At 44.0% G+C, this 13972-nt stretch overlaps 1 protein-coding gene across 1 annotated transcript in view; it reads left to right on the top strand.

Annotated features, from left to right (window-relative positions):
* tanc1a (tetratricopeptide repeat, ankyrin repeat and coiled-coil containing 1a) overlaps positions 1–13972 on the top strand; it is a 69297-nt gene that overhangs the window by 26325 nt on the left and 29000 nt on the right. Inside the window, 4 exon segments of the mRNA XM_061813925.1 lie at positions 5157–5276; positions 6636–6926; positions 10144–10271; positions 12478–12709. Of these exon segments, the coding sequence (XP_061669909.1) occupies positions 5157–5276; positions 6636–6926; positions 10144–10271; positions 12478–12709 (771 nt within the window).

Here is a 13972-nt window from a genome sequence, read left to right as displayed (position 1 = left end):
CAGCAATCTTTCTCATCCCACGCCACACCTCCTTCACACTTTCTCCTCTTCACACCTCGTACCCAAGATGTTCTCTTCGTCCTCCATTCTCCTCTTGAAAATGTGCTCCTCATTGTTGAAAAATGCAGTAGCAGTAGTGAGAAGTACATGTTAAGTGTCACAAATCATAAAACAAAAGGAAAAGCAGCATAAGCAATTCTTTGATCCCCCACCCCACCCCCACCCCCGTTTGTCATGTGGGATACGCTCCACGCTGACCCCCCCTGTCGGTGGAAATCCACAATATAGAGAGATCATACAAAAACAAGTTTATACATATTGAAACTGATCCAAGCAAACCTAAATGTATACATCAAAACACTTTATGAAGTTTTCCCAAGCGCCTGTTCTCATTCTCTTGCTGTCAAGAAATGGGAGGCTAGCATGTAACATCGCTTTGAGGAAATGAAAAGAAAACTCTCGCTCGCATTTCTCCAAATAAGAGGCTGAGCAGGCTTCCTTCAAGCTGTTTATTTGCCATCTTTGTGAAAATTGATGTATCAAAAAAGAGAATTAACACTAACCCAATAGTATACAGACACTAAAATGTTCAAACAAACCACATCATATGAGCTAACGTTTGTCTGTTATCTTAAGGCTAACATATTGTTGAAAATGCCATAGATGGGGTCATGGAAATTAGCGTGCAAATTCAAACACTTACAGTACCACACGGAGCGGCAAATAGCATAAAAGGATAAAAAATGACTTGTATTTTCTCTGCCAGTGGGAACCATGACTCTTAACGGAATTTTTGTTTCATTTTTTTCTCTTCTGCTTCTTACTTCTCTTCCTCTGTTACACAGCGTGTCTTCCAGTCGACCGCAGTGTTGCCCGGTATCCTTTGTTTTCTCGTGACGTCACCCGTTTTGCTGCTTCGGGCAAAAAGCTGACGACAGCCATTTTGTTTCCCTGAGCCCGTCGTTGGTACATTGAGTAGAAGAACTTTTAATAAGATGCTTATTTGCGGTGCCGTAGGTTGAAAACAAGGAGCGAGAATCTGCAGAAAAAGTTGGCCACAAATCTTAAATAGCGCATTAGTATCGTTTGTGTGCGTTTTGTTTACACGCTTTCTTTGCCGAGCGCATTCCTCAACTCACCCAACTTCCAAAAACTGCAGAGAAGAGTACTGTTTGAGCAAAACGTTTTGGGGAGTTGGGTGAGTTTTCAGCAGCTTGTCTTCGTCGCGTCTCGATCTCCGTGCGCTTGTTTCGCTGGAAAGGCGACAAGAAAGTTCGCTTCAAAGAGTCGCCGAGTGGGCCGAGGTCCCGTTTAGCCTTTAGCAGCTAGTTGCGTCGAACAAGTTCACTGGGTAACAAGTTGTCGAGTTCCACTCAATGGTGCTCCCAAAACATGACCTTTGCTCCTTGTAAATGCAGGTTTACATATAGGCTTGTTCATAACATTTGCAGAAATAACCATTACATATATATTAGAAGTAAATATATTGAATAATTAATATATGTAGATTTTAGTTGCCCATTGCCTCAGCACACATGAAGTGGAAGCCTTCGATCTTCAAATGCAGAATATCTTTCAGCCAGCTGTCCTGGAAGATCTTGTCGGTGTCCATGGACTTGTAATGTTTGAACTGCTCTTTTGTGTATCCAGAGACATTAAAAATCAGGTCGTCTACCACGTCGACGTATGTCACGTCCAGCCAGTCTTTTCTCTCTGTCGAGAAAGTCGTTAATGGAATTCCGTAAGGATCCCGTTTAACGGCACCGATCTTCTCTGCGGTTCTCAGCTGTCAGAGAGTTGTGGTACGGTCCGCCATTTACATTGCCAATCGCAACAGTCAGGTCCTTCAAAACACCGCCGTTTGGCAGAAGTGACAACGTGCAAACCTTTAAATTCGCTGTCTTCGGCTGCAGTCGTGGCGACATACTGAGAGAAAAAAAGCTTATTCTGGCTGAAAAACTGGTCGTTGATAATCGATGCGTCATTGTGGCGTGTAACTGGATGTAAAGATATAGGGGAGTAAAATGGCAGCGTGCAGTGGTGTATGGGTAATTAAGTAATTAAGCAGTTTCCTCCCACATTCCAAAAACATGCAACATTAATTGGACACTCTAAATTGCCATAAGGTGTGATTGTGAGTGTGGTTGTTTGTCTCGATGTGCCCTGCGATTGGCTGGCAACCAGTTCAGGGTGCTCCCCGCCTCCTGCCCGTTGACAGCCGGGATAGGCTCCAGCACTCCCCGCGACCCTCATGAGGATAAGCGGCAAATGGATGGGACATCAGTGTAAACAGCCCATATTGTAGTACAAAGTGGTTCTGACTTGCTAGTGAAAAAAAAAAATGCCATGAAAAACAATCACTCCAAAATTTGACGTCCACCGGGGGTTCAAATGATGAACCGCGATATAGACGGGGGTTCACTTTATTGCCTATTCATCCCGACACCGGACCAATTTGATGATATTTCATGAAAAAGGTTGCGGGATATTGTTCATTTACTGGCATTGCTGGCTGGAAAATCTTCAGCCCAAGACCAAAATTGCTAAAAGCTTTAAGCTTCTGAGAGCTCAGAGATGTGCTGCAGCTTCCGCGGATCCTCAGAGATTAAAAGAGGCTGCGTCAAGCGCGTATAAAGTCCATGATTATAGTCAAGCCGGGTCATCGTGTGTCCAGTGGCCTCGCTTCTTTCATGCTCTGCTTGTTTGATTGGTCCAGCCATATAATCTACGCACGTCTGGTAAAAACTAAGCTGCTTTTTTTTTTTTTAAATAAATGAACTGTGCATGATTTACTCATAATATTACATTACTTTGCATTGCAATGAATATCCCAACTCGCCCCATATGTGTATTTGTACGTTTGTTGATAGATACTGTAAGTTCAGTAGAACTAGAGAACTCCTGCAACTTTGAGGAAGTCTGTGGAGATAAGGCATGATTGACCTGTAAACTCGATTGTACGAGTGGGTGGACGGCAAAGCCGAGTGTGGGAGTAAACAAAACTCTGCTTCTCTTCTGCGCTAAGTATTCTTTATTCGATTTCTTTTGTTATTTTCATGTGACTCACTCTACTACTACGATCAATTTAGTATTTGCCACTAAAGAAATGACACTTAGTGACAATGCGGAGTTGTCAATGTAGACCTTGAAAACTTAAAGCCTAAGTGTCATCCCTATTAACATTCTAAAATAGATATTGTAATGAAAACTACATGTAACATTATTCACTTCAATGTCTATACGAAAAAATAAATATGAGCAGATGTGTCATTCGACCTCCATGTGGTCGCCATATTGGCTGCATCTACTGCCCGTGACGTCACCCCCGGACATTCGCTATTGAAAACATGCTGTGGTCCCTACTATGGGAGACGAACACGCCCCTTCTGACACGGAAGCTCTTTTCAAAGAAGAGAACATCTCACAATCGAGTGAAGTGTCCGGGGCAATATTACCCTATTGTTTCGAGCCATATTTAGATGATATGCGGATCACTTTTAACTAACAACAGACTCCCAGACAGTATGTATGAGCCAGCCCCGTGCTAATCTGCGAGGCACAGCTTCGGCGGCAGCTCGTCTGCCCACCTGCTGTGAGACACGGAAACTTGGGCAAAGCCGTGATCGGCGGACATGGCGCCGACGGGCACATCACCACATTTAGCACCTCTGACTTACGGACGCGATCTTTTGTTACGTTCTGAAAGGATTACGTCCTGTCCCCCAACTATTGTTTTTTTTAGTAGCTCTATACACACCTACCTGTCATTTGGAACCCACGCACCTCTCGTCGTTTGCACCCGTGCAATCCATTTTTCACGATGAACTGGGTCTCTTGGAAACTTATGAAGGGTAAATCTATCCTCCCGAGTGTTCGAGCAATGTCCAGCAATCCAACGAGCCGGCATTTTGGCTAACACGAGGGAAAAAAGAACTACCTTCCCGCAGGTAAAACTAATAGGAATAAACAAATTCACTTGAGTGCGCTACTGCCCTTAATGTCACTTCCTGCTTCTTGTCGAAAACAAATCCCTTGAGAGGATTTTCATGGCGGGAGTGACAAAAAGCCATGAATCATGTTTTGTGGTGAAAAAACGGATGGGTCTATAATTATGTTAGCCAAAAGGCCGGCTCGTTGTATTGCTGGATATTGTTCAAACACTCGGGAGGACGGATTCACTCTTCGTACTTTTCAAAAAGACCCGGTTCATTGTGAAAAATGGATTGCACAGGTGCAAAGGACGAGAGCTTTTTGGGTTCCAAATGACAGGTAGGTGTGTATACGGCTACTAAAAGATCCGCGTACGTAAGTCAGGGGTGCAAAATGTGTCTATGTACCCGTCGGCGCAGAGCACGGCTTCGGTAGGGCTGCTTATATGTACTATCTGGGAGTCTGTTTTAGTTAGAAGTGATCCGGATATCATCTAAATATGGATCGAAACAATAGGGTAATATTGCCCCAGTCACTTCACTCTTTTAAAAGAGCTTCCGTGTCCCATATTAGGTGGCACAGCGTGTTTTCAATGGCGAATGTCCTGGTGCGACGTGATGGACAGACGTTGCAGGCAATATGGCGACCACTTGGATGTCGAATGAGACTTTTTTTGCCCACGGATGACGCGCTCTCCGCTCATATTTATTTTTTCGTATGGACATTGACGTGAATAATGTTATTTGTGTTTTGCATTACAGTATCTACAGTATATTACAATGTTTATACGCATGACACTTGACCTTTAAGTGTCCTATTCAAAGATGTCCAAATTGGGCCCAACATCGCATTTTCCTTCCGCACCCTCATGCAGGTCACTAGAAGTTCAATATGGTAAAAACTTTGAGGATATCTAATGAAAAGAAGAAAAAAAACTTTACAAAAATGTGAGTGTTGTGCTCCTTTTTGTGAGATCCTGCATGTCTAAAATTTGGCCAAACTTGTGTCAAATGAAGATAATGCGACGTAATCGTGTCTCTTTCTTCTTCCTCCCCCCTCACTTGGCAAGGTCACTGAGTATTTACAATGGTGGGCCAAAACAGATTCCTCCTGGCGTTTCTATGGAAACAATAATGAACTCAAGTCGTGAAATTGCCACGTTTGAGGTTGTGCTCCCGTACAGTTTGTGGCGCTCCTTGACCGTCTCATTACGGCTCTCTTGACAGCAACGTGCTCCACTCGACTCGAGGATCTGAGTTATCTGGACCACCACCAACAGGTTGGGGGGCACAGGGGCTCCGTCCGCAAGCTGAACACAACTGGACGCACAAATGAGGACTCGAAAGGTATTGAATTTACTATTAGTGCAGCGCTAATACGGCTTTGTGCTGTGTCATCGCCAGTGGTGCCAAGTAACAAAGTAGAAATACTTTATTGCTGTATCTGTAATTTACCTGACTACTTTTTTATCTCACACTTTATTACAGAACTGTAGTCTTTACTTAAAGGTCAAGTGTTGTGCCTATAAACATTCTAAAATAGATATTATAATGAAAAATACAAATAACATTATTCACTTCAATGTCCATCCAAAAAAATAAATATGAGCAGAGAGCGCGTCATCCATGCGCAAAGTCGCGGAAGTCTCATTCGACATTCAAACGGCAGCCATATTGGCTGCATCTTCTGTCAGTGACATCACATTGGGACATTCGGCATCCGCTCAATCCACCTCCACGAGCAACAACGATGCCGCGGCCAAACCGCCTCCCCAACCAATCCACCTCAGGGGCGGTGAAAAACAACGGTGCCCGCTAGCAACGACGACGCCGCGGCCAAACCGCCTCCCTGTCCGAAACAACTCCGGGGCAGTGATAAACAATACTGCCCGTGAGCAACGACAATGGCGCGGCCAAACCGCCTCCCAGTCCAATCCACTTCCGCAGCGGCGATAACCAACTCCACCCACGGGCGCGAACGATAATGACGCCACAGCCAAACTGCCTCCCCGTCCGATACACCTCCGCAGCGGTGATAAACAACACCGCTTGCGAGCGACGGCGACGCCGGGACCAAACCGCCTCCCTGTCTGATCCACCTCCGCGGCGGAGAGGATCCACTGTGGCCAGGCGCCGGGACGAGCCACCCCGGCAGCAGCGCGTCCGCCGATCACGGCTTTGATCCGGTGGCACATCGATACATTTAGCACCCCTGACTTACGGATTCCGTCCCACTCCCCAGCTATTGTTTTTTTTAGCAGCTGTATACACACCTACCTGTCATTTGGAACCCACGAACCTCTCGTCCTTTTGCACCCATGCAATCCATTTTTCACAACAAACTGTGTCTTTTGGAAAAGTACGAAGAGCGAATCCATGCTCCCGAGTGTTCGAGCAATATCCAGCAGTACAATGAGCACTACTGCCCCATGGGTGACTTCTTGCTTCTTCTCAAAAACAAATCCCTCGAGAAGATTTTCATGGTGGGAGTTACATAAAGCCTTATACACCAAAATCATGTTTTGTGGTGAAAAAAGGGATGGGTCCATACCGGCTGCTGTTTTTCCATTAATGACATACTAAAAATCATCCATTTCATGACAGTGGACCTTTAAGCAACGGAGTAGAATCAGTCTGTACTTGTACTTCCTGCAAGTACGCATGTGAGTACTTTTGCCACCTCTCCTCATCTTGCACTTTCTCCAGGGAGACTGGCCCATTTCAAACAAGGCGACATCATGCTGAAACCGCTGCTGTTCGAAGTTCCCGGCGCCACCGCGGAAACGCCTTTCGTGGGCCGGGACTGGCTCTTCGCGCGTCTGGACGAGGTCCTGAGGAAAAGCAACGACTGTGAGGGCAGAGGGGCCGTCATTGTGGGAAACGCCGGCTCGGGCAAAACTGCCATCATGTGGCGGCTGGTGGCGCTCAGCTGTCACGGCAAGCACACGCAACACGGCGGGACCGGCGTCCCCCACACCACCGCTTCCTCTCCCAAATGTAAGTAGAGTTACGTCACTTGGAATCAAAATATGAATCGAAGAGTATGCACGTAATCTGGATATTGTACAGCTGAAGTGTGGAAGTTTAATCATTTGTCCCCCCGCTTTATTGTGAATTTGTTGCGATTTTTTTTTTTTTTTTTTTTTTTTACAGTATTTAGGCAAGTCTAAATATAGAATTGTGGGTAGTCAGTGTAGTACAACGCTGTGCCGCTACACTTCTGGCATCTCTGAGGTCTGCTGGAAAACATGCAGTGTAAATAACAGCAGGGAAGAAGAGTTGCGTCGATTTCTAAGCTCAAATCATATTTGTTGTTTCCCACAGAGAAGAGAGAATATGCCTGTGCCTGCCACGCGCCATGTCTGCCACAAATTGGCAGAAAAGCACTAGTTTTGTCTAAATGAAGCTCCTCAACTCAGATATTTCCTCGGCACGAGGGTATCAGAAGATGGCGGCAAAGCAGTACGTTAGTGTAAATGCCGCTTGTCAAATCATATTGTACTAGCGCCAAAGTAATACTTTACTGATTTGGCCTTTGGACAAAAACAACTTCATAGAGTTTTTCAATATGACTATTTTTTGCCTGTATACCTTCTTATGTCCATTTGAACGGTGAAGTAAGAATTTCATTGCGGAGTGGAAGTTTCCCACTTGTTGATATGAGAGTAAACACTGTAAGACTCGAATCCCGACTGTTTAACTGTATTTTATTGTAACGTGTTTAAAGCATGTGTGAAGGGTAAAAATATGTCATTTTTCTCGATATTGTGAATTGTCACATCTCACATTTGGATCCAAAACGTATTCCCATATTTCCCCCCGATATGCGTTAAATAATGCAAAATTTTGATGAACATTTTTGGAGGTATTGGTTTGCAGTGGGGCGGCACGGTGTATCAGATGGAAAGCGTTGGGCTCACAGTTCTGAGGTCGAGGGTTCAATACCGGGCCCACCTGCGTAGAGTTTGCATGTTCTCCCTGTGCCAACGCAAGTTTTCTTCGGGCACTCCGATTTTCTCCCACATCCCAAAAACATGCAATATTAATTGGACAATCTAAATTGCCCCAAGGTATGATTGTGAGTGCAGCTGTTTCTTTCGATGAGCCCTGCGATTGGCTGGTGACCAGTTCAGGGTGTATCCTGTCTTCTGCCCGATGACAGCTGGGATAGGCTCCAGCATTGCCGCGATCCTCGTGAGGATAAACGGCGAAGAAAATGGATGGATGGGTGGTTTGCAGTGGTGTAAAAATTCATGACATCTTGCCCGTAAATCAAGTAAGATCACCAAAATATTACATAGTTACGATGATACATAACACTTCTATACAACACCTCCCCCCCAAGAAAACAATGGTTAATGTTAATATCTGATTTTAGTCTTTTATACAAAATATGTGTTAAAATCATCACGCTTTTCTGTTGGCACGAAAACAAATCGAGTGCTGCTCGGATGATACGTGGTGCAAATGCATAACAAGTACAGCTGTGTTCATTTTTTCAGCATCACTGCATTATTCATGGACACCTGCACATATATGTTGCCGTTTTTGATTTTTATTCAATATGACTCGAGTGGCTGTATCGCATAGAGGGGGGCAACTAACTCGCTGTGATGTATTACCGGGTCTGACTACACATTTTCCACACTTGCTTAAACACGTACTAATGAACTGCAGTCGTGTGGAAAGCTGTTTGAGTGTTTATTCGAGATCTTTGATATCTAGTTCAAGACAATTTTGCATATTAGTAGAAGGAATATGTCTTACTTATCGTGTATTTTCCCACTATTGCTGCCATCTACTAGTGGATTACATTTATGTATACTAGTAGGACAACTGCATGTTACTAGTGAGGTACAACGGTAACCACTTGAAATCTGCGTACTACTAAAACTAGTACGTTAGACATTACCTAGTCTAATTTTGTCCCTTGTGTGTACTACTAGTAGCACACAGCTGTCAACTAGTGCAGAGTTTCATCTCTCTACCAGCATATAGTTGGCGTACTAGAGAGGACAAAGAGTGTACTAGTATGTGGGCCTAAGATGGATATCCTTAATATCAAATTTTCTTATTGGATTTCCTTCATTTCCATTTTAAGGTCCATGCCGTCCTAGCTAATTATGTACACGTGTTAAACAGCTAGAGTACACTAGTAGACTGACTTTGTCGTACTGGTAATGACTGGGTATGAGTAGGCCAAAAGTGGTATTAGTAGTGGAAAAGTGGCTGTATGGAAAATTGAGCAATTATTCAATATCCTTGATGAGGTCTGTGTACTAGCGCACTCTTTTCCCTCATGAATAAGACAACTCGAGTCGTTAGTTACTTGTTAAATTACTATGTCTTACTAGTAACATTTTTTTCCCCACTATTGCTGCAATCTACGAGTGGATTACATTTCTATATGCTAGTAGGACAACTACATGTTACTAGTGAGGCACAACTGTAAACACTTGACATTTGCATACTACTAAAACTAGTACGTTAGATGTTACCTAGTGTAATTTTGTCACTTGTGTGTGGTACTAGTAGCAACTGTCTCGCTAGCAACATATAGTTGCCGTACTAGAGAGGACAAAGTGTGTAGCCATCTTAAGGTCTGTGTACTAGTGCATGAATAAGACAACTCAAGCCATTAGTCACTTGTTAGATGACTGTGTCTTACTAGTAACATTTGCGTAGTGGACAAAAATTTTGGTCCTGTAAACTGTACAGTAGTGGACAACTCGTGACATTATAACACTCTACGTGTCAACTTACATGATTATGTATTACTAATCGAGCAAAACTGTGTACTAGTTGACAACTGTGTGCTATTAGTTGCACTAGTGACTGTGATGAAAAATTGTACTGGTGAGCATGTAGTGCTTCACTGGTAGTTATAGTAGCACTGAAATATCAACGAGGACACAGTTTTGCCTCAGGAGTAACACATCTGTTTCCTACTCGCATGGGAAAGTCATCCAACTAGTCTGCAGAAATGTTGTTCTGTAGTGGAAGAAAAAATACTAGTAAGTCATTCTACAAGTGCTCTGAATAGTCTTATTACTAGGCGCTTAAGCGACTGTAGAAAGCAATGAAATGCTGACAAAGCTTTCCATAGAGCAGTTTAATCGTTGCTCATTTCCTCCCAACGCGCCGGCGCTCCCGCTCGAGACCACATCGGAGTATAACCGGCACTTTTGTGTTTGCTGCTTTGTGCCCGATTCAGCGGGGGAACGGCAGCGAAAATCTGCCTCCAAACAAGCTGCCGATTCCCAGGCCAACACGAGTGCTGCCGCAGGAGCGACTGACAGCGCGGCGCAGAGCAAAGAGCTCGCCACATGCCTTGCCAACAAGGTACCGCTCAACACCGCACCAGCGCTTGCAATTCTCAGAGAGAATCTCTCGCGAGCCAGTCTCTTTACCTCAGACCACAAAAGTATGGATTTCACGTAATACACAGGACAGAATGTTTCGAGTACAGTAACGAGCCACTTGTGCTGACAGAATAAGGGAGTCAGCTCGCGAGCTGTTGATTCCTTAGGCCAGGGGTGTCAAATTCATTTTTGTCGCGGGTCACATTGTCGTTACGGTTTCCCTCAGTGGGCCGTTATGACTGTGAAACCAATCTTTCGCCTCATATTTACACGTGAAATTTATGAGATAGTTTTGGAATTAGAGATCAAGGTTAATGTGTTTTTAAAATATTGCTGATTTCGCCTCATATTTACACGTGAAATTTATGAGATAATTTTGGAATTAGAGATCAAGGTTAATGTGTTTTTAAAATATTGCTGATGCCTGGGTACACAATAATGTGTGCAATATCTCAACATTATCATTTATGATTTGACAATGTGATATTTTGGTACAGATTTTAACAAAAATTTTGGAAGTTAATACTCATAATTTGCCTTTGCGGGCCATATAAAATCATGCGGCGGGCCGGATCTGGCCCCTGGACCTTGAATTTGACACCTGTGCCTTAGGCGATGGAGCTTGGTAATTTTCCAATTTTAGCTTGGGCTTCAGGAGCTTTGCTGCAACTATTTGGGAGTATCCACCTGAAAAAAAATCCCCATCCCACATTTGCATACAATCAAAAAATGACAATAGCCGATGTTTAAGCTTCTGTCATGTTGGCGGGGTTCATATTTGTGTAAACGAACGACATGGGCCTGCATGTACCGTATTTTCCGCACTATAAGGGGCACCGCATTATAAGGCGCACCTTCAAAGAATTGCTCATATGAAAACTTTTTTTCATATATAAGGCACACCGCATCATAAGGAGCATAGAACAGACGCTATAGTAGAGGCTGCGGTTACGTTATGTATCCATTAGATGAACCTACAGTAAAGGCTCAATATTAATCCATATATAAAGCGCACCGTTGGCTTTTGAGAAAATTAAAGGATTTTAGGTGTGCCTTGTAGTGCGGAAAATATGGTATTTAACTTTTGTCATAAACAACCCAAAATTTTAGCAACTTCGGCATTAAACCTTCAACTTAGTAAACCTGCGTGATGTTCATTAGCGCAGCATCCAGTATTAGTCCGCAAACGTTTTTCCTGGTTTGGTCACTTTAGATTTTGCAAATAGATTTTAGTCTTTATTACGACCATATCTATCAATGTGCCAATCAAATTATGCTCATTATTTTGGGGAAGTTTACATTATTACTTACAGTAGCCATAAAATAAAAAGTTATCACATAAGATAGCTCGGTAGCCTAATTAAAATAACCATTTAACCATTTTTGAGGGTGTGTGGGGCAGATTGGGCATCTCAGCAGTGTAATTCATCTCTATAAAAAACATGAATATGTACAAAAGATCCATGCTACACATTTGGATATTAAAAAATGTAGTCTTAACATCCCTGACAAAGTCTCAATGTCCGTCTGTTCCTCCATTTGGTCACGTGCAGAAACTGCTACCGATTGCATCACAGAGTTGCCATAGAAGCGTTGCCATAGGAACTCCAAAGATGACTTGTGATCGAGGATGTTTACCCAAACGTCATATTATTCATCACCACCAGGCTGAATATCAATGTTTAAAAATGACTCCATGAATGTTCAGTAGCAGTATTGACATAGATGCTAATTTCCTTTGGCTTGGCTAATGCATTTTGCATTACTGCAAATGTTAGCATTGACCTCGCAGGCTGCCATCTCACTAAAATACTTTACATGGTTTGGTTGAACAATTTGGTGTTTAAATACACAACGTTGAACTGTCTTTTGTCTCAAGCGCCAGTTTTACAGTAAACTTGGAGTAAACTGGGGTGACGACTAAACATCTTGTAGCAGGCAGGCGTCGCCGTTTGGAGAACCGCGTGCGCGAGTGTCATTCCCGTTTTCTCAAAGAAATGTTCCACAGTCATTTCCCATTTCATGAAAGCGATAGAGTGAGAAGAAGCACTAAGGAATACTTTAAAAAGTGTGTTTTAATAAGTTTTTCACCATACATCTTGCGTCACAGGGCCTGCGCTAAACTGAGATTCACTGGATTTGTAAAATTGAAATTATCCACATCTTGAACTTCTATGTTTTGACAGGTGGTCGGTTACCATTTCTGCCAGGCCGACAACACATACACCTGCCTTGTCCCAGAGTTTGTTCACAGTGTCGCCGCCCTGCTGGCCAGATCACCGCAGCTCGGCCCGTACAGGGAGCTTCTGATCCAGGAACCTCACCTGCAGAATATGCTCAGTCTGCGCTCGTGTGTCCAAGACCCCATAGCTGCCTTTCGAAAGGGCGTCCTGGAGCCCCTGGCCAACCTGCGCAAGGGTAAGCCTCCACGTGCACGCCCACGTATCAAAATAAATGCACACTTTAAAACAAATAATTATGGGAACTACGGTATTTGAGTGTAAAGATCAATTTAACTTTAAATAGGAACAGCAACAAAATAAAAACATACAGCAGCATTCACAGGCTTATATTTTTCCTCTCTTGTGTGGAAAACTTTAGTTGGGACAGTATGTAGCGTACTCAGCCGCGAGCAACGACAACTCCGCGGCTCGAGCACAACGAGCTGATCACGGCTTTGGCCGGGGTGGCTCATCGGCACCGAGTCCAGCCGCTTTACGGTGTTGTCATCGCTCGCGCCTGAGTGCACCATTGCTGGTGACGTTGTTCATCCCTTGGCATTGTTATTCGCCGACGGCGGCAACGTTTGGAGTTGAACAACGCCGCCGCCATCGGCCATGAACAACGCCGATGGCACACTCAGGTGTGAGCGACGACCCGGGTCGGCACCACGATGAGCCACTCCGCCATAAGCCATGACAGCTCATCATGGCCCGGGCCGCAGTGGCTCGTCGCGCCCCGGCGATAAACAACGTCGCCGACGACGGTCCACTCATCCGCAAGCGACGACACATTTAGCACCCCTGACTTACGTACACGGATCTTTTGTTACGTTATGAGTGGATTACGCCCCCCCACCAACTATTCTTTTTTTAGTAGCTCTATACACACCCACCTGTCATTTGGAACCCAGGAAGCTCTCGTCCTTTGCACCTGTCCAATCCATTTTTCATGATGAACCAGGTCTTTTTTAAAAGTATGAATAGTCAAACAATATCCAGCAATACAACGAGCCGGCATTTGGGCTCACACTAAGGAACAAAAAGCTACCTTTCAGCAGGTAAAACCAGTATAAACGCACGAGACCACCTGAGTGCGGTGCTGCTGTTAACGTCACTTCCTGCTTCTTCTCAAAAACAAATCCCTCAAGAGGATTTTCATGGCGGGAGTGACAAAAAGCCGTATACGTCAAAGTTATGTTTTGTGGTGAAAAAACGGATGGGTCCATGCCTGCTGCCGTTTTTTCATTAACAACATACTAAAATCATGCATTTCATGACAGTGGAGCTTTAAATATGCTGAATGTCTTCCAGTAAACCATCGAGCTATTTATTTGTCGATGCCAGTTGCAGATTGGAGTCAAACTGACAACAAGAGAATTAAATATTTAAACAAAATATCCAACCAAGCCATGTTTCAGCTAGCATCATGCTAACATCAAATGTGAAGCACAGTAGATGT

Source organism: Syngnathoides biaculeatus, chromosome 3 (genome assembly GCF_019802595.1).
Source record: "Syngnathoides biaculeatus isolate LvHL_M chromosome 3, ASM1980259v1, whole genome shotgun sequence".
Taxonomy (NCBI): domain Eukaryota; kingdom Metazoa; phylum Chordata; class Actinopteri; order Syngnathiformes; family Syngnathidae; genus Syngnathoides; species Syngnathoides biaculeatus.
Note: the sequence above shows the minus strand (reverse complement) of the source record. Positions and strands in the feature narration are given on the sequence as shown.